Source organism: Monodelphis domestica, chromosome 5 (assembly GCF_027887165.1).
Source record: "Monodelphis domestica isolate mMonDom1 chromosome 5, mMonDom1.pri, whole genome shotgun sequence".
Classification (NCBI taxonomy): domain Eukaryota; kingdom Metazoa; phylum Chordata; class Mammalia; order Didelphimorphia; family Didelphidae; genus Monodelphis; species Monodelphis domestica.
The window spans coordinates 298,686,142-298,712,141 of NC_077231.1; the positions used below are offsets into that span (position 1 = coordinate 298,686,142).

Consider the following 26,000-nt stretch of genomic DNA (forward strand, 5'->3'; position numbering starts at 1 on the left):
AAATAATTTATGTTTTGAACATAATATGGTAATGGAAAAGGCTTTGGAATTATGATCCTTGCAGTGACCTAATCATGCCAATGTTCTCAAACTTAAATAAAAACATCTCTGTGGCCATACTGACTTGGAAAACTACAAAGTAACATTATCTATTTTATATTTAAATTTTTTATTTTGTTAAAACATTCTCAATTACATTTTAATTTGGTTCAGGCTGGGCAGAGGGTTTGATATCTTTTCTTAAAAGAACTGACAGGGAAGAATGCCTCCCAATTGTTGGCAAAACCCATGGAATTGGTGTGGACTGAGACGAGCATTTTCAGACATGGATTAACAGGAGAATTTGTTTAGTTTTACCATACTTGCTAATACAAAGGAGGGTCCTACGGATGGGACTGAATCACTTGGAAGTTGATAGTAATATAAAAATAAATTAACTAAAAAACGATTTTTTTTTAAAAAGCAACATATATAATCCATTTATATCATTCTTTCCCCATCCTTGTTTACTATCATCTGACTTTTAAGAAACTGGGTCCCAACTTTCTTAATAGTTTCTGTCTCGTGATCTTCTTTACCTCCATCATCTCTATTCTTAGAATCACCAATATTCAAGGAAGAAGAGACAGTGGATGTGTAAGAGAAAGGAGCCTGGTTTGAATTCTTTGCATTACTACCAATTTGACCTTTTGCAAGTTGCTTCTTTCCTCTGGATTCTACCTTCTTTATTTACATTCCTTATAGAATGGAGGACTAGAAGGCCCCAAAGTCATCTTAATCTATGCAGCTATAGTGACCACCATTCTAATATCTTAACCACATACAAATAAGTAATAAAAATAAACTATTTTATAGTGAATTTAACCATGATAAATTTAATCACAAATAATTTAATAAAGACAAACATTTCAATATACAAAGAAGAATTTTCTATAAGAAATAGTTGTGTACAGTAATTTGTTCTTAAAAAGTATATATATGTATATATATATAGGGGACAGCTGGGTGGCTCAGTGGATGGAGAGTCAGACCTAGAGACCGGAGGTCCTAGAGGTTCAGATCTGGCCTCAGACACTTTCCACCTTTGTGACTCTGGGCAAGACTCCCATTGCCTAGCCCTTACCACTCTTCTGCTTTGGAGCCAATATACTGTATTAACTCCAAGACAGAAGGCAAGGGTTTAAAAAAAAAGAAGAAAAAAAGAAAAAGTAGATATATATGTCAGGGCAGTTAGATGGCCCAGTAGTTTCAGGCTTCAAATCTAGCCTCAGATACTTATTAGCTGTGTAACCCAGGATAAGTCATTTAATTCTGTTTTCCTCAGTTTTCTCATTAGGAAAATGGGCTGAGTAGGAAATGTCAAACCACTCTAGTATCTTTTTCCCAAAAAAATTCCAAATGGGGTCTTAAAAGAGTCAAATCCCACTGCAAACAACTCAACAATAACCAACTCCATACTTATTAAATATAACAAGGGAGTAACTGGTTTTTCCACTTTATTCTCTCATGAGTACCTGAAAAACATGTTGCAGGGGGTCATACTTTCCTACCCTGTAATTCAGAAGCATTTCTAGCGCCATCTTGGCTCCTGACCTAGGCCTCATCCTCAACTCAACCTGACTCCTCATATTAAATCTATTACCAAAGTCCATCAATACTACCTTTATAACACCCCCTGAATAGGCTCCTTCCTCTCCTCTGATGCTGAAAACTTGGGAATGGATGATTACAACAGGCTCCCAACCCTCTCCCCACTCCAATCCACCTTCCATCCATATGCCAAAGTGATCCACTTAAAGAATAGATCTAACCACACTATCCTCTCCTCATCTCTGCCTCCTGGCTTTCTTCAAGCCCAGCTAAAATCCCATCTTCTACAGGAAGCCTTCCAGGCCTGATACCTCTTATGGGTCTCCACATACAGGATTCTGTAACTGTCACTCCAAGGTCACCTCTGAATCACCAAATTCAATGGCCATTTAAATTTTCTGACCTCCTTGATTTTTCTGCAGTTATCTGGCACGTTGACCATCATCTCCTTCAAATGCTCCTGAAAATTATTTCTGAACACCACATCCTTCTGGTTTTCCTTCTATCCCTTTTCATTATTGCTCCTCTGGTTTTTCATCCTCTTTTCAGCCTCTTAATGCAGTGTCCTTTGAGGTTCTGAATGAGATTCTGAAAATTCCTTTTCTCTCTCAACCTTCTCTCCCTTGGTAATCTTGTATTAATGGAGATGACTCCCAGAACCATCATTCCAATTGTGGTCCAATGGAAGGAACAATTAATTCTGAACCAGAGGACCAGACCTTGAATTGTGAGGGTCACTTACTGTGTGACTTCGTAGGCAAGTCTCCTCTGGAACAGGAAGGAGTTGGACTAGCTGACAGCCCATCTCTTTTCTCTCTCTGCTCCTAGGGACCTCATCATTAATTACCATCTCAAAGCCAAAGCCTCAGATTTATATATTCAATAGGTCTCTCCCCAGCATTTCAGCCCTACACCATCAGTTGCCCCAAGGATATTGCAAACTGAATGTACTAGAAGCACCTCAAATTGAAAAGGTCCAAAACAGAATCTATTTTCCCCCAAAGCCAGCCCTTTTTTCCAAACTTCCCCAGTTCTGGTCAGAGGCACAATCATTGCTTTTATTTCCCAGGTCTGTAACTTGTGCATTTTTCTCCTCTCCTGCCTCACCCTCCCCATCCATGGCCAATTCGCTGCCAAATGTTTGCATTTCTCCCTCCCATCTCACACAGCCATTTTTCATCATCTCCGTTCTGGCTTTCATCACTCTTCACCTAGAATACTCGGTCACTTACTGCAAAGTCTCCTCCCACTCCAGGCTATGGGCCAAGTGATTTTAAGAGCCCAGGTCTGACCCACCAAGTTCCTTCCCAGCACAATAAAATCCTGGGGCTCTTTCATCTCTAGGTCCAAATCCAAGCTTCTCAAGCCCTTCACAACCTATAGTTCCAGCCTCACTGTACACGACTGCTCTGTAGTCCACTCACAATGACTGCCTTTGTTTCTCACACATAGATGCTCAGTCTCTCTCCTCTGCCTTACACATTTTTTCTTCCTTCATGGGGTAGTTCAAGAACAGGAAACCCTTCCTCATGCCCCGACCCCTCTGCTAGTGTGTTCCCTAACTGTTCATATTTAACTGACTTATTTATTCACTTTATATTACTTGATGAATTAAATAAGATTCCTCCAAGCCCAACAGAAATTCCCATTCGATTCAACAAGTACATGGTACCTGGAGACAAGATGCTTTCAAGGAAGGGCACACTATGTACACAGACAATACAAGACAAAAAGAGATGGGTGCAAAGAAGAAATTCAGACAATATGCTCTAGGAACATTGAGGAGGGAGGGAATGCTTTCAGCTGAGGAAGTCAGGAAAGGAGATGGCTGAGGCCTGGAGACAAATAAAGATTCTGAATGGTGGGGTTGGAGAGGGAGCCTCTTAGTAACCCTAGGAGCCAACCTTCACAAAATAAGCACTCGAGGATATGAAAAGTTTTCAAATAAGAATCGAAACTTCTAAGCGACTCCCTGAAAACATTCTTGAAACTTCTTAATAAGAAGAATGTGCATTAAAAGAATCATGACATGTTTGCTAATGGTGCAAAGATGACAAAAGATGGCAGCAATCAGTGCTGTAGAGTCTGGGGGGAACCATGCATTCTGATGGACTGTTGTTCAGGATATAAAGTGGTCCAGTCATTTTAAACATCAATTCGGAGTTATGAAAGAAAAATGATTAAACTGTTCATATCCTTTGATTCAAAGATGCTCTTCCTAAGCATATTCCCCAAGAAAATAAAAGCCAGAAACGAAGGTCCAACAGAGAGCCCAAATATTCACAGCAGAGAAGGGCTTCTGTGGAAGGAAATAATGAAGGAAAAAAATGGGACTCATCACCTACTAAATGGCTGAAAAAAAAAACTAGGGCAAGATGAGAGTAATAGAATATTATTGTGCAGTAATAAATGACAAGCAAAAGAAATTTTAACAAAAGCTGGAGAGATCCCTGTGAAAAATATGCAGAGAAATAAGCAGAAAAAAATAACATAAACCAAAATTTTATCATAAATGATAAAATTAATTTACAAACTTTTAAGAAACACCATATGTCAACCTCTGTAGGATGTGCTGGGGATATAAAGACAAGAAGCAAACAGTCCCCGGCTTCAAAAACTGAAGATTCTTTGCGGGTAAAAAAACATAGAGGTGCCCAAGAAATGATAAAGTGTATACAAGGCAAATACAAAGTGATTTCAGGCTGGCACCAGTCAGGATCTTGCTTAGTGAGGGCACTGCTGTGCTGGTGGCAGCAGTAAGAAGGCTGGAGTGGAGGTGCAAAGCATCGTCAGGAAGCACCTGGTAAAGGGAAACCCCAACTGGGGCAGTGGTTATGGGTAGAAAGGGGAGCGTGAGGGATGGCATCGAGAGGACTTGGCAGCTAAGGGGGCGAAGTAAGGGAGAGGGAAAGGTCAAGCGGAACCTGGACATCCTGAATTTGTGAAATGGAAGCCAGGGGGGCTGCAGTCAGAGGGAGGGACAAATTTACGAAGAAGCTGAGTTTGGACCACATTTCCTAGAACCAAATGCAGAGGCAGAGCTGGAAGTCAGTCAGAGGAATCAGGACTGGAAACACAGGCAAATTGGAATCAGACTTTAAAGGGCCTTGAACGCTAGACTAAAGAAGGTGCACATCATACCAGGGAGGGCAGGGAGTCCCTGGACGTTCTTGGACAGGGAAATAAAATGATCAGAAGGGAGTCTTTGGAAAGGTATTCAGAGAGTGAATAAAGCGATGGGAGGTAGGAAGACCAGTTAGGACGTGGCTATGACAACAGTGGGGATGAGGGCCTGAACTAGGGGAGCAGCCAGTAGCTGGGGAGGACAGATGGAGTGATGCGCTGAGGCACACTTTACAGCTTGGCCCACCCATCTGGCCCTCTAGAAGTTGGGGGAGGGGGAAAGGTCCAAGAGGAATCCAGAGTTTTGAGTCTTCATGAGGAGGTGAATATTGGCGGCACTACGGGAAAGCTGGCCTGGCCATTCCAAGGAGGGCCAGAGGCCGGGGGGGGGGGGGGGGGGGGGGGGGGAGATGGAGAAAGCACGCTGTGGAGGGTGCCGGCAGGCCTCCCGAAGTGGGAAGGAGCTTCCTTCTGAGACAGAAGATAAAGGTTTAAAAAAGGCAGCAGTGAGATGGCTTGGTTTGAAAAAGAAGTCGGAGGATCAAAGGCTGAGTCGTCTTCTGTTTGGCTCCGGAGGTCAGAACCGGGGACACTGCGGAGATGGACACCCTGGGCTTCCCATCAGGACAGACTTCCTCACCAGGAGAGCTGCCTGGAGGGGTTGGCCTGGACGCTTTCTACAGTCCCTGCCAACTCTTCCATTCTAGGTTTGGGGTCCTCTGAGTGACTCTGGAGGGCCTGGCGGTCATCCAGAGACCCACGAGAGGGAATAGCCAGGGAGCTGGCCAGGTCGCTTATTTAACGCCTCCTATCTGTGGGCCGCCGGGATACAGGTACAACATGCTAGTTCGTGTCTGATCTCAGTGGGGGAAGCTGGCACAGAAAGGGGTGCCGGGTCGATAAGGGGGGGAATCAGGAGAGAAGCTGGAGGGACACATCGGGTTAAGGGGAGGAAATGGAGAAGCAAACTGAGATGGGCAGGAAGATGCTAAGAAGGCCCTTCTAGACCCCGGAGGAGAGCCCGCCCTCTCGGGCAAGGGAGGAGGGAGCATGTGGAGGGTAAGCAACGCAGGAAGGAGAAGCGAGGATGGATGGACCACTAAGAGATCCCGGAGCACCTCCAGGAAGCTGCAGTGCAGGGACGGATGGCTCAGGCAGTGGCAGCAAAGGCTCCCTCCTCCTGGCAGGGGGCAGGCCACAGATGGAGGGGGTTTCCACACAAGTGGTCGCCTTTCCCTCCAGCTCAGGGACTCTTCCTTTGGGAGTCCCCAGAGGCTTCCACTCAGCGCCAGGACTTCATCCCAAGAGTGGGGCTCTCTCTGGGAAGGCCAGCTAGGCATTCTGGGAGGGTAAAGCATGGAGGAGGGGAGGAGAGCCTGCTCTGTAACAGAGGCCTGGCACCTCTGCAGGAGGGGGAGGGGGCAGAGGCCAGGAGGACCTCCAGTCTGGGGCGGGCTGGGGCAGTTTAAGGGCCAGAAAGTGCCAACTACTGCAGGACCTTCCCGGCTCTGCCAGCCTTAGGGACAAAGCAGGGGTGACTGCGGCCTGGTATGCCAGACTAGCAGGAGCCTCAAAGGCAGTGCAGCAGGAGAGGGATCTCTCCATGCCGGGGGTTTCCTAGACCATTCCCGGGTCATCAGGGTAGCCATTTCTGCCCTCCCCGAGAGAGTCGTGGCCGCCCGGGCAGCTGCAGGGGTTATCTGTGGTCCCTGGGGCTGCACCTGTTCGGACCCCAAAGCACACCCGGCCGGCCTGCTGGGGCTCAGGGGCAGACAGGCCGGGGAACACCAGCCAGCCCCAACACGGCAGGGGCCCTGACAGGCCGGGGCAGGAGGACCTGCTGTGCCCTGCGGCGCTCTGCACAGGCGGGCCCTCAGGGGAGCTGCAAGAAGGACCTCTCACGGTCCAGGGAGTTGGACCCGCCTTCTCAGAGGGACACTGATCCTTTTCTCGGGTGGCCGGACACTAGCCCGGGCCCTTCTCCCTCCAGCAGTGGGGCCGGTTGGACTGCTCCAGGGAGCGAGCTCCCCGTGCCGCAGGGCAGGTCACTGCCTCCCGGAGCTGGAGGAAGGCAGCTTCAAAGGAGAGCGCCCTCCCCCTCAAGTGGCCCTGGCTGTTTCCGGGCCAAATGGGACCTCTCCAAGGTGACGAGGCAGATGGCCTCCCGCAGCGCCTGCTTAAAGCGCCCGCTCCCCAGCCCGTCCTCCGGACTGTTTTGCACCTTTCCTGACCCACGGCGAAAGGACAGCAAAGCCCCAACGGAGCCTGCCGGGCGAGCCCTCCGGATCGCGGGGACAACTTCGGGAATGCCACGGCTGGCCCGAGAGCCTTGGAGGCACAGAACTCGCGCCGGGAGGGGGGAGGCCGGACGTGGACGTAGCTGGGCAGCTGGGCGCGGGCGGGTCAGGTAGGTTTCCATTCTCCTCCTCCCCCTCCATCACAGCCAGTGCCCAGCCTCCCTCCCTGCCCGGTGGGCGCTCTAGGACTCGGGCGGGGCACGTCTGCCGCAGTGCCCCGTGCCTCGCAGCCCCGTCTGCCCGGCGGGTGGCCACGTGTGGGCACGCCCCAGCGGCGGGGGTCTCACCGCAGGATGTTGTCAGCGTAGGTGAGCAGCAGCTTGGACGCCTCCAGGAACGTTTCGCGGGGGTTTTGGCAGAGCTCCGACACGGCCCTGGAGAGGGCGGGCGCCGAGGGGCCCAGCGCGGCTGCGGCTGCTGCAGCCATCCCGATCGTCTCCGGCTCTGGCTCTGGCTCTGGTTCTGGCTCCGGCTCGGGCTCCGACTTGTACTCCTCTTCCTCTTCCCCTCCCCCCACCTCCTCCTCCTCCTCCTCGGCCCCCGCCCCCCTGCACTGAGCAGGCGCCCGCCCCGTCCGCCCCGCCCGCCGAGGGACGGAGCAAACTGCGGCCACGCGCGCTGGGCTCGGGGTGGGGACCCGCGTGGGGAGGGTGCGTCCCGGACTCGCCCGAGGTCAGCTGAAGCCAGACCTTCCTTTCCGCCGCGACCCTGGCCTAGTACTCCCACGCGTTAGCCCGCTGCCCCGGCCTGGGCACCAGCTTCCACAGGCCGGGGCTTCCCAAGGCCAAGGGCCAGGCCGCCTGGAACTCTGGCTGCTCACTGGGCTGGGCGACCGCCCCGGCTGGCGGTCCTTACCCCCCTCCCCCCATGCCCCTTCTGGTTTGAAGGGGCGACCTGATCCCTCTGACTGTGCCCTCGGGGGAAGGCGAGGAAGGGGCTGGCAGCGTGGGAGAGCCGGCCAGGGAGTCCTAGCTATTACCCCGTCTCCACAGCAGGTCCCCTTTGAGGGCAGGACCTGGGCTTCAGCGGCCCGCAGTAGCCTTGTCATGGCCACTCCCCCACCCTCCCCCCAGTGCCTCAGTTTCTTCATTCGTAAATGGGCCGAGGGACGAAATACAGGATTTCTGAGCTGTCCCCGGGCTCTACTTCTGTGACTCTTGTCTTTGGGACTCCATGTTCGGGCCCTCAAGCATTTTAGAGTTTCCTCTAAAATCCCTCCCAGGCTGGCCCCAGACCTGTCTAGGATGCTTTAAGACATCCCTTCCCACAGCTCTGGTTCAGCCACGCTGGGCCTCCCAACATTCTGTGACTTCCCGATTAACCCAGGCTGCCCTCCCTCCTCATCCCTGCCTCTGAGGACCCTGGATCCTCTTCAAAGCTCAGGAGGATCAGCCCCCCCACCCCCCCAAGTGTTGTCTCCTCCAGAGAACATGAGGAGGAAGCCTTTCCCATTTTTCTTCATCACTATCACCTCACAGTGTCACCCCTAATCGGCCTAGAGAGCTTCTTGTCTTTTTTTCCCCACTTCCATTTTGAACTCCTGACCTGACAAAATGGGCATCTCCAACGCTGTGAGACCAGAGAAGCTCTTCTTCCGGCCCTGGCCAGAAGCTCAGATCAGAAGAGACAAAAGGGACTTGGATCTGGCCTGGAAAAGCTTCCTTCCAGCCTTGTTCCTTGTCATCCCTGAGATCCTGGCCAAGGAGGGGCCTCTCGGGCCCTGGGCCTCCTCTGGAAAGTGAGGGGTTGGCCTTCGGGCCTTTCCAGACCCAAGTAGGAGCAACCTCTATTAGCCATGTGGAACACACACATATTTAGTGTGGAAATGCCCGTAACTAACCAGATTTGATCCCGTCCTGTCCAGCCAGCTCCTGAGCCCATTTTGCATCTTCCCCCACCCTCTTCTCTCTGCCGGGTCCTGGGCTCAGTGGTCAGCTCCGTGCACAGGACTCCTGCTGCCCAAGTCCCACCGGACAGACAACAAAGAGCTCTTGGGGCTCCCTGTTGCTGATGGGCTATCCCGAGCCCTGCCCGGTCTTGCTTTAGACAGACAGGCGAGTGGTAGGGAGAGGCTAGAGCTGGGTGCACGTGGACCCGAGATGGAATCCTCCTTCGGACCCTGGAGCAGGTCACAACCTTGGAGGGCCTCAGTTCTTCACCTGTAAAATGAGGTTGACTTCTGCCTTTTGGGGCAGTGATTATAAGGTTCAGGACAGAAAGTGGATAGGTTGGTCCTGGAATCAGGGCAGTGGGTTCAAATTTTACCTCCAGCACATACCAGCTGTGTGAATCTGGCTAAATCAATGAACCTCCAAGCTTTCCAGGCAATTCCCAGCCTACCAGTGCAGCTGCTGATGGGCATAGATGGAAAGTTTTCCCAGTGGGTGTTCTGGGCTCATGATTCTGTACCCCCCCCCCACAAAACCCCCAAATCCTGGCCTGATACCCATGCGTGGGGGGAAAAAAAAGAATGATTGCTCCCATTGGACCTCGTGCTCGTCCCTTCTTCCAACAAATCACCTCCTCATCTATGGGAATTCAGCTTGGGAAAAGAGACTTCATTGGATGACTAAACCACATCTTCCCCTTCAGTTCTACCTCTTTAGCTTCCTTATCTGCAGGGCTTTATAGGAATCCAGTCAGAAACGGTGGCATCTACACCGTTTTTAACTCTGCTACTTCTCTGTGAACTGAAAAAAGGTTTGCCAAAACTGTGTGCCTAGAGGCCAGGCTTGGCTAAATCCACATAGCCAGGAAGAGACTGTCATCTGAGGACCAGCTTAGCTAGACATTGATTTATTATCAAATTATGATGATGATATTATATGATAATATCAAGCGATATCATCATGTGATAATATCAAGTGATATTGTCAAATATTATTTATTTATTAGTTTATAGAAACTCCTAGTAGCCATCTCTTGGGGTGGGAAGGGATTTTATTGTCCTTCTGTGGAGGAAGAACCTATAATGATGAAATTCTGGCTCTCTTATATTATACTCTTATTATACTTCTGTGTATTATATTATACTCTTATTATACTTCTGTGGAGACATGTCTTTCCACTTATTTTGTCAACTCTTTAGCACAGAAACTTATTTTTCTGTCCATAGTATCTTACCCTGATATTAAGTGCTTAGTTATAAATAAATATTTTCTATTTAATGAGGTAATACTATTCATTGGATTGAATTTTACTTGAATGAATGAATTACAGCATTGAAAACTGGAAGATCATCTGTTTTATAAATGAGGAAAAAGCATCCCGTGAACATTGGCATTTGTCCATCACAGAAGCAGTGAGTAGCAGAGTTGAGATTCAAACTCAGGCCCCCTGAGGAAAGCTAGTCACCATACCTCAGCAAACTGAATTTCACTGTCTCTGGCATTTTACTTTTCTTTCCATCTCATACCCAGTTCTTTAAATCTTGCCATTTTTTTCTTCACAAAATTACAAGAATCTCCGTTCCTACAAATCCCTAGTCTTAGACCAAATTTTCTATCCTTTATATTACTGTAATCTATTTGTCATTCCCAGCATCCCTGCCATTGGTGCCAATTTTCTTGGGGAAGTACTCAATGCCTCTGCTGATATTACCTTTCTGTTTCGAATCTCCCATCATCTTCTACAGACCAAGCTTCTCATTTTTTTTGCCAGTCCCTCCATTAGACTATGCCAGCTCTGATCAGAGGGACTTTTTCTCTTATTCCTGTCCTCTTTTCCAATTCTTCATTCTATCCATCATGGTATTCTCTACATCTAAAATATCAACTTTCTTCAGATCTGACAGGTAGTTTCCCTTCTCCTTATGGAAAGATCTGAAAATACAATCTCCATGAAGACTGAGTGGAATAAATGCACTGTGAATTTTAATTTAGTAATTAGGTCTGGTTGCAGCACTACATAAAAAAGGACCAAGTAAATCAGCAAATCCTCCTTTCCATCCATTCATGGCCTTTGGATCATCACCTCTCCTTCATCTGATGCAGACTTTATTACCTTTTTCCCACCTCACAGCCCCCCCCCTCTAATTTTTATTGTTTATGTGTTCTGATAGAAAATCAGAAAAATGGAATTTCTTTAATTCCTCCTGTACTTGTTAGGTAAAATATTCTGGAACTCAATTCTAGTTCACCAGAAAAGCCTTCCAACTTTTCTTTTGCACACTGCTAGCTAAAAACTCAGTACCATGCACTTTGCCTCTTAGAAGTATAACTTTATGTATTCAGTATATGAATAAAGTGGCCTATAGAAACCCTTCACAGTTTTTAGAATCCTCTCTCATGAATGCACTAGTTCTTTCTGTGTTCTCTCTCCCTATGGATGTTCCCACCACATTTTTGAGGGTCACAATTATCTGATCCATGGTGTAGCAGTGCCCCTGCCCTTTATCTTTCCTGGAATGTTTAGTCTGACCTCATTTAATCCAATTTTCTGCCCAGTGATGTCACCAAATGAAACCATAATTATTAATGAGCTCCATTTATCAATGTAATGAGATTATACTTAGATAAGATCTAGGATGTCCCACTTCATCTCCCAGGGATATTGTGAATTCCACCTTTGGGTGGGTCAAGAAGAAGTCCCTGGCTGGGTTCTCTCTTCTGTCCTTCCTTATCTTCAAGTAGGGTGGTGGATTAGAATTCTATCATCTACTCTATTCCAGGGCTACAATGAATCTTTAGGGCTTAAGGAGAAGAGCTACTTTCCTCAAATGCTCTAAAGGGGAAGGTAATAGCTTATGCTTTTTTTCCACAAATGATTGATACACAGAAGACCAAAGATAATCAAAGATGTGGAGCAAGGATATTAACCCAAATTAGAAGTAATACTTGGGAAGAAGTAACCTGGGAAGTTATACAGAGGAAGGTAGAATAAAAAGCACAAAAATAAATGAGCTCTTCAGTTTGAAAGCAAGATAAATCTCAGTTCAACCAAGGAAAGAATGATTCTTAGCAGGCCCTAGGAGTCAAGTGTTGAGAATGGAGAAACATTTGGGAAAGTCATCTTTCTTCCTATCTGAGGCCTTGCAGGGTTTCTATTAGTCATTCCAAAAATGTGTGCCTTTTCTCTTGCCTGATATCTTTTAAACTTCAGGCTTTCCCCGAGTCTTTCTTCCAATCCAAAGCCATGTTTCTCTCATGTAGGATATAGATAATATCATACTTTCAGAGGTTTCTCAGGCAATCCAGAATTATGTCACTCTATAGGGACCTGCCTGAGGCATAAGTTGCATTTGGAAGGAGAAATGAAACCAAATTGAAGGCTATTGAACCTCCCCGATTTTCCCAAATGTTTCCCTGGTTTTTTACTATCCTGAACCCTTTTCCTGACCATGACCTTCTAAGATATAATACTAGTCTGTTTGCTTCTCTAATTTCCTTTTGAAATTTCTTATTAGTCCTATTAAAGATTTTATTTGTTCTCTTACCAAAACTCTGAACCATGTAATCACCTCAATGGTTTCAACTACCATTTATATACAGATAAATAATTTCTTTTATAATTGTAGTGAATAATTTTCTTTAAACCTTAACCTTCTATCTTAGAATCAATAGTGTTGGTTTCAAGGCAGAAGAATAGTAAGGGTTAGCCGGGGTGGGGGTGAGAGTGGTGTTAAATGACTTGCCCAGGGTCACACAGCTAGGAAGCATCTGAGGGCAAATTAGAACCCAGGACCTCCCATCTCTAGATCTGGCTCTCAATCCATTGAGCCACCTAGCTGACCCCTGTGAATAGATTTTTTGATTGAACTTTCCAGGGTTGGATTATTTCCAGTTTTCAGTTTGTTATTTCCCAAGTGTGCTATGTTTACTCACACTAAAGTTCATCTCACTAAATAAATATCTGATCTAATGATTCCTTGTAGTCTAGATACCACCTTGGAATCTTGAAGCCTAGACTAGTAGACTTAAAGCTATGGCAAGTCCTACCAGGAAAGATGGGCTTTATGGAAAGGCCTAATTATCAACTATGATTCTTTTCCTTTGGCTAAGCTAGCTACAGATTGAGAGGATGGTTACATGGTACCATATTTCTTTTTCAGTGTGGTTCCTGTTCCAAAGTCTATTGGTATGGAACACCCTCCTTACTGGTGGAAACTTATAGCCTTCTTCAGTCCCCTTCAAGACTCTTCAAGCTTTGAGACACCTCAGACACTTTTGGCTACCATAAAGAAGATGGAAAAGGCCAATCCCACTTTAAATTGCTGAAGGAAAAGTCTCTGAGAAGACCAAGAGAAGATGGCGGTCTTTGGCATGACCCTACTCCCAGCTTGCTACAGTAGAGAGTTAAGGGAGTTTCTCCTGGGCTGAGCTCCAGAAGTCTCTCTTGGTTAAGCTGAGTTATTTTGCTCTCAGTGGGAGAACATGACATAACAATTTTTTAAAACTCTCTATACTGTCAAGGAGGGTGGTGATCTGTATCGGTGGAAGGACAAACTTAAGCAGACCTATTGACAATCTCAGCTTTGTGGGCATTCCTTCCTCTCATCCTGTGTTCATGCCTTTGCTCAGATCTCCTAAACAGAATCCATCCAAGTTATATCAAGTCAACAAGCATTTACTAAGAACTTACTAGGGATGTGTCAGGAACTGAGCTAAATGCTGGGATGCAAAGAAAGACAAAAACAATTCTTCCCTCCTAGAGAGCTCACAGTTTAACTTGGGAAACAGCATGCAAATAACTATGTATAAGCAAACTATATACAAGATAATTGAAAATAACCACAGAGGGAAGGATTCAGCATGAAGAGGGTTTGAGAAAGTATTCTTACAGAAGGTGAGATTTTAGCTGAGATGTGAAGCCAGGGAAGAAAGCAAGTGGAGAAGACATTTTCTAGCAAGGGAAAGAAATTTTTTTTAAAAATTACATGCAGTTGGGGCAGTTAAGTGACTCAGTGGATATAGAACCAGGCCTAGAGATGAGAGAGCCTGGATTCACATCTGACCTTGGATACTTCCTAGCTGTGTGACCTTGGGCAAGTTACTTAATCCTAGTCACCTAGCCCTTACTACTCTTCTGCCTTGGAAGGGATACTGAGTATTAATTCAAAGATAAGAAGAAAGGAAGCAAGGAAGAGGGAGAGAGAGAGAGAGAGAGAGAGAGAGAGAGAGAGAGAGAGAGAGAGAGAGAGAGAGAGAGAGAGAGAGAGAGAGAGAAAGAAAGAAAGAAAGAAAGAAAGAAAGAAAGAAAGAAAGAAAGAAAGAAAGAAAGAAAGAAAGAAAGAAAGAAAGAAAGAAAGAAAGAAAGAAAGAAAGAAAGAAGGAAAGAAAGAAAGAAAGAAAGAAAGGAGGAAAGGAGGAAAGAAGAAAGGAAGAAAGAAGAAAATTCAACAATAGAATTCTTTGCATGAGAAACCACAAGGGAGACAGTGTTCCTGGATCACAGGGTACTTTGGAAGGGGTGAAATGAGGGCAGAGGGAAGGAATAAGATATGAGGACTAGAAAGACAAGAAGGGGCCAGGCAGTGAAGAACTGTGCACAATGAAAGGGAAATTTTGTATTTGTCCTTGGAAGTAATAGGGAGCCACTGAAGTTTATTGAATGAAGAAGTAAGAATGGTTAGATCAGTGCACTTGTAAGGTTAATTTGACAGTTGAGTGGATGATGGACCAGGATGGGGGAGGATGGGAAGGAGCATGAGTCAAAGAGATCAACCATTAGGCTCTTAAAATAGTCTAGGTATGAGGGGGTGATAACCTGCTAAGGAGAGGAAGAGAGAGATGTCATGAAGGTAGAATCGACATGTGGTGGTAGTAAATGATTAGATGTGGGTGGTGAGAGAATCAGGAGTTGAAGATGGCATCTAGATTGTGAGCCTGGATGATGGGGAGGATATCAGGGCTCTTCATGACAGTAATTGAGTAATTAGGAAGAGAGGAGGGCTTGGTGGGGAAAAGAATGAGTTCAGTTCTGGACATGTTAAGCTTGAAGTATCTATGGAACATTTAGTTTAATTTGTCCAACAGAGAGTTGGAGAGAGCCTAGATGACAAAAGAAGCTAGGGCTGGATCCAATATGGTGGATGCTTTCTTGTATAGTTCTCTGCCTTATGAAAATCCCATGGCATTCATGCCACCATAGAAACAACTCATCTATGAATTGGCCAATAAACTATTTCATCCATTCCTCTTCATTGTATAAAATTGCACCTAGGTTGAATCATTCCAGACAGCTGAAAATCCATTAAGGTTTTAAGTGAGAAGATGCTTCAATATTAGGGATCATATCTGTAGAGTTGCCAGGGATCTTAAAAGTCATGTGATCTAAGCCCCTCATTTTTTACAAATAAGAAAATTGGGCCTCAGAGGTTAGGTGGTTTTTCCGAGGCAAGTATGACAGACCTAAGGCATTCCTGTTCCAAATATAGCAGTCTTTTCACTCTGCAAAGCATTCTTTCTTAGTGTCAAATCAACTCTTTCCTTCCCTATTTTTCATGTTTGCCCCATTTGACCTCAATAAAGACGGAGAAAAGTTGATCATTATCCTCCAAATAGTCATATTTCATGAATATGAAGATTAAGTTCTTACTCTTTCTTTAACCATTATTATTTTGAGTTGCCAAAAAATAAATCACTATGAATCAGTACTGATTTGTGATTTCTAAGGTGTAGTTGTATATTTCTTGCTCTCCTTTTGTAAATTTTCTTTAAATTTCATTTGTATTAGGAGAACAAAGCATTTTTCATGTTGTCACATGGTGGCACTATTGTTAAATTAGTGAGAAAAGCCCACCTTTTGTCTTATGTCCATAGGGCTAAACAATTTTTGGTCAAGTCTTTTAAGTGAACGCCTACTGCCGCACTATTTAAAATTTGCATCTGAGACCACTAAATAATAGGAAATGATAAGTTCTTCAGGAAATGGAAGTGGTAACTGATATTCTGAACTCATATAGAATCAATCACAAAATCAACAAATAATGGAATCCTATTCTTTGAAAATTAAGAGGGACCCTAGGGAAGATATAAGGTTGATCAGATATCCATTGTATGTAAAATAGCATGGCATATGCAACAGGGCATGCAAAAAAATATGACATGCTCCTTTCCCTTTAAGAGTTTACAATCTTAAAAATTGTAAGGGAAAAACACAAAAACCACGAGAAAAACATAACAATCACTTATATTTGTATAGTAATTTTCAATCTGTAAAATATCTTCAAATAGATTATTTCAGAATACCCATGTGCAATAACTCTAGTATCAAATAACAAGAAAAAGGATCTAAGTGTAGCATTTACAAGGCAACCCCTAACTCATAATTGCAGGTGTTTGCTCTGAAGATGGGGACTCAGCCTCAGGGGACTCTGGGGGGTTTGTACTCCTAAACATATAGCTCACACGTGCCCGACAACGTGTTGGCCTTTAGAGAATCAGATGGATGACACAAATATTTTAATGGAAAAGCATTTACTAGAACTATGTAATAAGATGATTTACATGGAATGTTCTTCTCCCTCCACCCCCTTATTTCTTAGGAGCACTTTCTTGTCAACATACACGCCCTCAGTGGGGAAAGTGATGAAGTTTGGAGATTGTGTGTGAAGTGGGTCAGCATGCCTCTGAGGCTTATCGTTTCCATGAACAGTTCCATGCTGGGTGGGAGCTCTTGGCTGGGTGGGCTGTTAGCTGGACACCTTGGGCCTGCCCTAGAAAAGCTCATCTGCCCACTGACTACAGCCTTTGGTGCTTCCAGCATCCGCTCACGTGAAATCCTTGTGTTATGCTTCTTTAAAAAGAACTGAAACTCTAGTTTAAGGCCCAATGAGCTGCCCTTTGAGATCTTAGCTCAGAGGCCTTCCATCTCCTAAGTAGCTGGACCTCTCTGTAGAATCTGTAGATTCTCTTGACATAATACGGTGGAGTTTGAATTCTCAGACCGGGAACAAAGGCATCAACTATTGCCATGTGCTTCTGTAGGTGACTTGGCTGCATTTGGGCACAAGATGGTCCTCAGAACCTCCTCAAGGCTTCAGTCCTTCCTCTAGAACTGATCTACAAAGGCTGCCGGGCTTCTTGACTCACTGAACTGGCCTGGGGTGGCTGAAGTCCTGTCTCCCCTGTTTTTCCACACCAAGGGATATGCAGAAAAAGAGCGCCAGGACTGTCCACAACAGGCGACAAGTTCTTTGTCGCTACCAATCCTCAGCAGAAGCTTCTCAAAAGTTTAACACCCTTACAAGCTGAAAATGGGTCACTCAAAATGAAATACTCTGCAATTTAATTGAGTGGATTGTGGAAGTGCATTGATCAGGCATGTCCTTTCTCATACTTAAGAAATAACACAAGGCAATATATAATTACTAAATAAGTGGGTGTGTGCCATGAATTAAGTGCAGTGAGTGGGATTGGAAGGCATCATTGGAAAAAAAGAATTTAACAAGTTGTCATTTAGTTTGGAGAAATGAGTATGGAAAGGTTAGGGATTATATATTCTGAGAAATAGGGTGTAGACCAATTTGATTGGAATGGAAAGTTAGTAAACAGAATATATGGAGATAAATTGTAAATGAGCTGAATTCAGTGCAAGATACAGGCATTTAACTTTGTATAGGTGAGGTAGCATAATTGTACACTAACATAGCAGAGCATTTTCCTTTATTACAACTTAAAAAAAAATAAACTTTTACTTTCTATCTTAGAGCTCTGTATTGATTCCTAGGCAGAAGAGTAGTAAGGCTAGGCAATGGGGGTTAAGTAACTTCCCTAGGGTCACACAGTTATGAAATATCTGAGGTCAGATTTGGACCCAGGACCCCTATCTCTAGGCCTGGCTCTCAAACCACTGAACCACCTGGCTGCCCCTCCAACTTGTCTTAGAGTTAAGGAAACCAAGACCAAGAGAAGTAAAGTTATTTATCCAAGGTCACACAACTGTCAGATTGTGCACTAAAATCCAGATCACTAATATTAGAAATCAGCTTATAATAATAGCTACATTTGTAAAACCCTTTAAAGTTTGCAAAGCACTTTATAAATCTCCTTTTATCTTCATAAAAATCCTGAGGTAGGTGCTACTGTCATTTTACAGGTGAAGAAACTAGGGTACAGAAAGCTTAAATGCCCAGAATTACACAGAGCTATTCCTGGGGTGATATCTGAATTTGGGTCTTCCTGATTCCAAGTCCAGTGTTCTATCTACTGTACCATTTAGCTGCCTTTATAATACAGAAATGCACTGAACTGTTTTTTCAGAAAGTATGTAGACTTATAAGTTATCAAAAATTCTCCAACTTTTTTTTCCTCTCCCACAAGCAAGGGAATCAGAATCTGGAATAAGATGAAGTTGCTATTTGTCCATTATCTGCTTTTTCTTAGTTGATTTGTTGCTTCTTGACTAATATTAACCTGTAATATGACAAAGGACCATTATGTGTTTGTATTCTTAGTATTTCAGAATCAGTTTATGAAGCACTTGGGAAATCTGGGAAAAAATAACCCTAGAGTTCTTTCTATGGCAAAACATTCTACAGAAAGTTCTCAAACTTTTTGGCCTCAGAACCACTTTACACTCTTAAAAATGATTGAGAACTACCCCCATGCCCCCAAAGAGCTTTTGTTTATGTTCTTTTATCCATTAACATTTACTATATTAGAAATTTAAAGTATCTTTCTATTATTATGAAAATAGTTTTGACTTTGTGGATCTCTGAAATGATCTCAGGGACACCTATTGATTCCCAGGGCCACCCTGAGAATCACTGATCCACAAGAATGAGTACTATTAAGAGCTGGGCAGCTCTGTGCATTAACATTAATTTATTTTTATAATCATAAAAACAAGGCCATAGGCTTGCTATTATGGAGGAGGTTTAATACAGAATCAAAACAGAAGAAATTCCCTATAGTAAGGACCCCAAGGTGCTCCTGTTTGTGGATATCATCACATCAAGCTCAGCAACGTTTCATTCTCCTAAATGAGATCCATAATCACAAAAAAAGGTTTGGCATAACCGTCCACAGAGGAAAAATCAATAGGTTTAAGTCTATTATTCAGATGATATCATCATCTGTTGGTTGGATGACCCTCAGAGCTCATTTCTCTAAATGTATCTTTGACAGACTCTGTGGATACACAACAGAACCAAAAATCAAATGCAGGACAGCTAGGTGGCTCAGTAGAATGAGTCATGCCTAGACTAGAGACTAGGTTCAAATTTAGCTGTGTGATCCTGGGCAAGTCACTTAATCACCACTGCCTAGCTTGAACTGGTCATCTGCCTTGAAACCAATACACAATACTGATTCTAATACAGAAGGTAAAGGTTAAAAAAATCAAATGTGAGGAAAATGGATTGGGCTGCATTTGGGAAATGGCACTGTTTTTAATATCTCCTAGGATCTCCCTGAAACAAAGGCCCATCTTTAAAATGCCAACATTGTTCTGGTGACATCTTGGGAATACAAATCACGGTACAGCAGTGTCTCAGAAGGGTTGAAGTTGCAACCTAAGGGGTTCCCATCCTGCCTGTTCTTTGGGCCATTCATTAAACCGCTTTGCCTCAGTTTCCTCTTTAGCAAAACGAGGAGGTTGGACTCCGAGGCTTGAGGTTCCTTTAAATTTATGCTTGGTGAATAGAATCGGGCCGATTATAGTTAACAAACATTGAATTTATTTTTTTAAAAGATATTTTTCCATGTTTACATGATTCATTTTCTTTCCTCACCCCTCCCAGAGCCCACAAGTAATTCACTGAATTTAAAATATATTTAAAAAAAAAAAGGTGCTCCAGCAAAGGACACTCCCATTACCCGAACCCCGAAGGCCGCGCCAGACTGGGCTACTGGTCGCGCACGCGCACCTCCGGCGCAGAGGGAGGGGCGGCACAAGCTCACGCGACTTGCACTCTTCCTGGGCTCAGACCTAGAGCCCGGAGACGGGAGGTGGGGGAGGGGAAAGGAGACCGAAGCCCCTCCCCCATCTCGCACAACCCGGGAGGAGGGGCTCTGTATATCGCGTCATCCAGAGGAGGCCGATGGTGGCTGCGCAGCAGCACGAAACCGGACCCAGGTACCGGGAGCCGTGACCCTCTTTCCTTTTTCCCCCTCTCCTGCCTCATAAAGAGGCAGAAGCAGGATCCTCGCTCCTCAAATCCCCTCCACTTCGGCTCCAAAGAGAGCTCTTTATGGGCGGTCCAGGCACTGGCAGAAGCTTCCGGCAGCCATTACTTCCGTTACATTGACGCGGAGGCCTTTGTCTCCGCGCAGGCTCTGGGGTCGTTTGACTTCTCTGCGCAGACGCTGGCTGACTTCGCCTCTTCGCGCAGTCGCTAGACTGGAGCCTTGGGACGTGATGTCACCAACTTGGTCCCGCCCCTTGACCTTAGCCGGGGTTCTTTTCCAGGCAGGCGTGGCAGTCTTTGTCTTCGGCACTGCTTGTGTTGGGCGTAGTTAACCTTTGGAGAACCCTTTCCGTAGCCCTTGTTTTGGGGAGAAATTTGAAAGCCTGGCCTCTGAGGTTTCCCACCTAGGAGACTCAGGGAGAATCACTCCCCACCCGGGAGGGAGGAAGTTTCAGTTCCCTTGTTTGTAAAATGAAAATAGCGCAATTTTAAGAGCCTGGTTTGCTCCTGAATTCGACCGCCTCCTGTAAAATGGGGAGGGAGGCTGGAAACCTATGGCTTTGGAATATCATACGGGTGCCACCCACTTTAATATCATTTAAACAATTATTTGGCAAAAATATAACAACATAATAGCATAGAATGATGTATAATTAAAATATATAATAAAACATAGTATGTAATAAAATTAAGAGGTTTATATGTGTAAAATTTTCCATTATATTATAATGGAAAGAAAGCTCAGTCCATCTGAACAAAATTCGCCTCAGTTTACTCCTATGTAAAATCGTATAAAGATATTTAGGGTACCTAGTGGAACCCAGAGGGTGTTTGTGAGGATCAAATGAAATAGTTTTTGTGTTCATTCATTTAGCATCTAACAAGCATTATTAAGCACGAACAAACTGGTGGAATTAGGGCAGGAAAATTTAGGTGCTATTTCTTGGAACCACCTTTCCTCAAGACCATACATTGCATAAAAGTGGCTGAATTGTGTTAGGAGCTGTTAACTCACTTGGAGATTCCTTTTATCAAAAAAAAAAAAAACTGGTCCCATCTTTAAATAAATGTAAAATGTATACAAAGGGGGCAGCCATGTGGCTCATATTGAGTGATTGAAAGCCAGGCCTAGAATAGTAGGTCCTGGTCCCAATTTGGCTTCATACACTTCTTAGCTGTGTGACCTCAGGCAAATCACTTAACTCCCATTGCTAGCCCTTACTGCTCTTCTGCCTTGGGACCAAAACACTGTACTGATTCCAAGATGGAAGGTGATTGTTTAAAAATTAAATTAAGTAGAACAAACAAAAAAACAAACTATATATATATGTACACACACACACACACACACACACACACACACACACAGAGTAAATGCAGAATATTTGGGGTAGGAGATCAGTAACACCAAGTAGACTCCAGAACATTTATTTAAGAAGTAATCTCTTCAATCAAGGAAACCAGGGATTCTAACATGGAGGCCTAGGTATCATTTTTAGTGTCTTCGGGGTGCAGAATACCATGCAAGTTGCTGAGAGACATACAATATTTGCATAAGATTTCAAGGGGTATACAGGCTAGTTAACTTTCTTAATAAATATTTTTTAAGTTTCTATATGATCTTTTTGGTATGAACCACTTCCTAGTTTGGAAACTACACTCTTGCAAGTTAGCAAATCATTGGTGACCTTAGGGATCTTCAGTCAGTAGCTAGAAAGAACTTGAGTTCATTTTAGAAATTTGCCCAAGGCATGGAAAGGTTAAAAGACTGGTTCCTTGCTCATGGTCACTCAGATGATATATGCCAGAAGCAGAATTTGAACCTACGTCTTCTGACAGGCAGATGTTTATAACCTTTTTTGTGTCATAGATGGCACTACATTTTGGTGAAGCCTATGTACCTTGTTCTTAGAAGACTGTTTTTAAATGTATAAAATAGGATGACAAAATAAATAAATTAAATTGAACTTGTTATGAAGCTATCTTTAAAAAGTTTGTGGCCCTAGGTGAGGAACTCCTACTCTAAGGTTGCCTCTATAAACTACACTGTAATGCAGTAATATATGCCTGTAGAGTAGCCTGGTGTCATGGGTTTTGGTTCAATTCCTGGCTTCGACACGTGGCCATGGACTTAATCTTCCAGAGTACCCCAAGCAACTTTCTAAGACTAAAAATGACTATGAAGTTGCCCGTGTACAATCAGCTGAGGATGCATGGGTTTTTAAAAAATGCGATAAATAAGTGAATCAGCCAGAGGTGGTTTTTGAGGAGAGCCTCCTGGTCCCCTGGCTGGGGAGGTTCCTCTAGCAGGTCCCCCCCCCAGCGCCACCTTTTGGCCAGAGGCATGATTGCTGTGTATCTCGAGCGGAGGCTGCTTCATGGGTTGTTCTGTTCTGTTTCAGGAGTGACCTTGTGTTCCTGCCATGCTGCCCAACTGCTTTCAAGAGGTGATGAAAGTGACCCGCTGTGGCCTGCTGCGCTCCTGGGTACCACCGTGGTTAGTTAGCTGGAAGCCAAGGCATCTGTGTACTGTGCCGCGAAGCAAATGGCGAAGGCGAGTTGTGATCACTGGGATTGGCCTGGTGACTCCTCTAGGGGTGGGAACTCAGTTGGTGTGGGATCGCCTCATCCAGGGACAATCTGGCATTGCTCCCCTACAGGCTGAAAAATTTAAGAATATCCCTTGCAAAGTTGCTGCCTATGTGCCCAAAGGGGCTGCTGAAGGTCAGTTTAATGAAGAAAATTTTGTGTCCAGATCAGAGGCCAAATCCATGTCCTTTCCCACCATCTTGGCCATTGGAGCGGCAGAGCTCGCCATCAGAGATTCTGGGTGGCTTCCTCAATCAGAAGCTGAAGAAAGGAATGCTGGGGTCGCTATTGGTATGGGAATGGTTCCTCTGGAAGTGATTTCTGAGGCAGCCGTGCTGTTTGAGACCAAAGGATACAACAAAGTCAGCCCCTTCTTTGTCCCAAAGATCTTGGTTAACATGGCGGCGGGTCAAGTCAGCATCCGTTACAAACTGAAGGGACCCAATCACGCTGTGTCAACAGCCTGCACCACGGGAGCCCATGCTGTGGGAGATTCTTTTCGATTTATAGCACATGGTGATGCAAATATAATGGTGGCTGGAGGCACCGATGCTTGCATCAGCTCCTTGTCTCTGGCTGGATTTTCCAGAGCTCGGGCTCTGAGCACAAACTCTGATCCCAAGCTGGCATGTCGCCCGTTCCATCCAAATAGAGATGGCTTTGTCATGGGAGAGGGAGCCGCTGTCCTGGTGCTGGAAGAATACGAACATGCTGTGCAGAGAGGAGCCAGGATCTATGCGGAAATTCTGGGCTATGGACTTTCAGGGGATGCTGGCCACATAACAGCACCTGATCCAGAAGGAGAAGGGGCAGTAAGGTAGAGCTTTTCACATTTGTTCCTCAGCCAAGACCACGTCATTCTTCAGTGTCCATACCCCAGGGAGGACCTCATGCTCTTACCTTCCCATTCCACCAAAATGGATTTGTTTTATGCCCCTTACTTGTAGGTCTCAGCTCTTTTCTTTGTGAGCGTAGATAGGTAATATGTTAGTGAGGTAAATGAATCTTTAATAGTTGATTAACTCTCACATAATATTCTGTAATTCAAGAAAAATAATATACTTGGGGATTTGGAAGTAGTAAATTTTAGGGCTTAGAATTTCATATATGGAAGCAGGCTGGTGCACAAGATGTTTTTGACTGGTTGGGTAGAAATATGAAGGAATTTCAGTATGGCTCAAATCATTCCTCACATGTTGTCATCAGTCTTGTACGCCAGGGTACAGGCAGCCTCCAAATCAGAAAGTACTCAAGAAGCAGTAAAGTCATTGACCAGAGAGGCTGTTTATTTGTTTAAAAGAAAAAGAAAACATACCTGGATTATTTAGGGAAAGCTACAGATTAATTATATTCTTTGCATTAGAGACATTGAAAACATTTTAGCATAGCTTTGGTTATATTCACTTTTCAGCTTTTGAGGATTACCTTCCTGTCTTTAATGAAGTTATTTCCCAAAAGTTACTGGAGACCCTGGCGATCTATGTGTAAGATTATTCAGTGACCAAAATTAAGGCTTTGAAGTCCCCAGTGATCTCCTCACTGTGGGTGTTCCCTCCATTCATGAAGATTTTGCCCCGTAGGATTCAATGAGTAGTTCTTAATCGCAGGATCAGTAGGGCAGGAAGTCCCCAGTGGAGGACCCCAGAGATGTGTGCTTGGCCTTGACCTGTTTTAACCATTTTATCAGTGACTTGGATAAAAGCAAAGATGGTACTCTGCTCATCATATTTATAGATGGCAACAAGCTAGCACTGAGCACAGTGCCTGGCACATCCTGGGCATGTATAATGCATTTTCCTTCTTTCCTTCTCTACCTTGCTCCTAGATCTGAGGCCATATCGTTTTTTTTTCTCCCCAGGAAAAAATATACATTCAAATGAGTAGTTTCATAGAAACAGAAGAGGCCTCAAAGGTCATTGAGTGCAGTCTTTCCACTGAGAACAGAGAACTAATTTGCTTAAGGTCAAACATGGGTTATACATGTATGTGCATATACAATTTTGGACTAGATCTATGATTTCATGGATGAATAGTAGTGACTTCCTGGTGTGTATATTTCCTCTGCCAGTGCAAATAAGGAAATACTTTTCAACACACAGCCTTGGAGAGTTTCCTGGGGAAACTGGAGGGTAAGTGAATTGCCCAGTCACAGCCAGTCAGAGTCAGGCTTGACCCCAAGGCCAGCTCTCTGTCTCTTATGGTACTTGTCACTCAGTTTTTGTTAAGAATTGTTCAGTCTAATTCTCTGAGTATACGTGGGGAAAGATCTTAGTGAATCACTATGAAGGAATCTTGCTGAGTATCCTAAAGACCCCGATTACTAAAGAAGAGTGTCCTTTTCTCCATTCTCAGATGCAGACATACATTTTGTATGGCTAATAAAAGTATGGTCTAGACAGGGCACATTGACTTGATAACTTACCAAATGAATGTCTTTCTTGACCTCACTAGATGTATGTCTGCTGCGATCAAAGACGCAGGGATCGCTCCCAAAGACGTGTCCTACATCAACGCCCATGCGACTTCCACACCTCTAGGAGATTCCGCGGAGAACAAAGCCATCAAACAGCTTTTTAAAGAGCACGCTCATTCCCTTGCAGTGTCTTCCACCAAGGGAGCCACAGGACATCTGTTAGGAGCAGCCGGAGCAGTGGAAGCTGCTTTTACTGCCCTGGCTTGTTACCATCGAACGCTGCCACCCACTCTCAATTTGGACTGCTTAGAACCCGAGTTTGACCTCAATTATGTTCCACTGACAGCCCAGGAATGGAAAGTGGCAGATAAACGCATTGGTCTGAGCAACTCCTTTGGGTTTGGAGGAACGAACGCAACCCTGTGTATTTGTGGCATATAGCACGTGTACTTTGTGTGTACATGAACACTGATGTTTGCATGGCACCAATGAGGATCAGACAGATAAAGAAATATATAAGTAGATTAACATACTGAGTCTTGCCTTCATCTTTGATTGGGGACTTTCTAGTACCATGTTTCTAGTGCAGATTTCTTCTTCATATTTTGTATTCCATCTTGTTTTTCCTTACATTGAGCTGAAATCTGCATCTGTCCAACTTCTACCCATTGACCTTAATTCTATTTTTTGAAGCCCCCAACAGAAGACTCAGCCTTTCTCCATAGAATAACTGTGCAAATATTTCAAGACAACCAACTTGATCTTAGATTTTCTTTATTCTACTACAACCATTTCATGTTCTCTGTTAAATTAAAAATACAATCTTCAACCCTAAATTTACTCCTTGAAAGATAACATCAAATTAAACAGAATGGTAGGCAACTGAATTCTTCTGAAAACAAAGCCATAATATCAAATA

At 44.5% G+C, this 26,000-nt stretch overlaps 2 protein-coding genes across 3 annotated transcripts in view; one reads left to right on the plus strand and one right to left on the minus strand.

Annotated features, from left to right (window-relative positions):
• The window catches only part of NGLY1 (N-glycanase 1), a 47,224-nt gene extending 39,548 nt beyond the window's left edge, over window positions 1-7,676 (minus strand). The window contains exon 1 of the mRNA XM_007505186.3: window positions 7,298-7,676. Coding sequence (XP_007505248.2) covers window positions 7,298-7,437 — 140 coding nt within the window. The 5' untranslated portion in view covers window positions 7,438-7,676. The remainder of the gene's footprint in view (window positions 1-7,297) is intronic.
• Window positions 6,921-25,609, plus strand: OXSM (3-oxoacyl-ACP synthase, mitochondrial). Of its 2 annotated transcripts, none has more exons than XM_056800357.1 (3): window positions 6,921-7,120; window positions 22,482-23,485; window positions 25,120-25,609. In XM_056800357.1, exons 2-3 carry the CDS (start codon window positions 22,503-22,505, stop codon window positions 25,520-25,522), a joined length of 1,386 nt encoding a protein of 461 aa, XP_056656335.1. In that variant the 5' UTR covers window positions 6,921-7,120; window positions 22,482-22,502; the 3' UTR covers window positions 25,523-25,609. The 2 variants fall into 2 exon arrangements, with proteins under 2 accessions (XP_056656335.1, XP_001380871.1); XM_001380834.4 differs by lacking the exon at window positions 6,921-7,120 and adding an exon at window positions 19,808-20,027.
• The last annotated feature ends 391 nt before the right edge of the window (window positions 25,610-26,000 follow it).

Excerpts from the sequence above, each read along its gene's own strand:
- OXSM (XM_056800357.1), top strand. The coding sequence starts at position 22,503 with ATGCTGCCCAACTGCTTTCAAGAGGTGATGAAAGTGACCCGCTGTGGC. Across the intron at positions 23,486-25,119 it reads GAAGGAGAAGGGGCAGTAAG|ATGTATGTCTGCTGCGATCA; the intron begins GTAGAGCTTTTC and ends TGACCTCACTAG.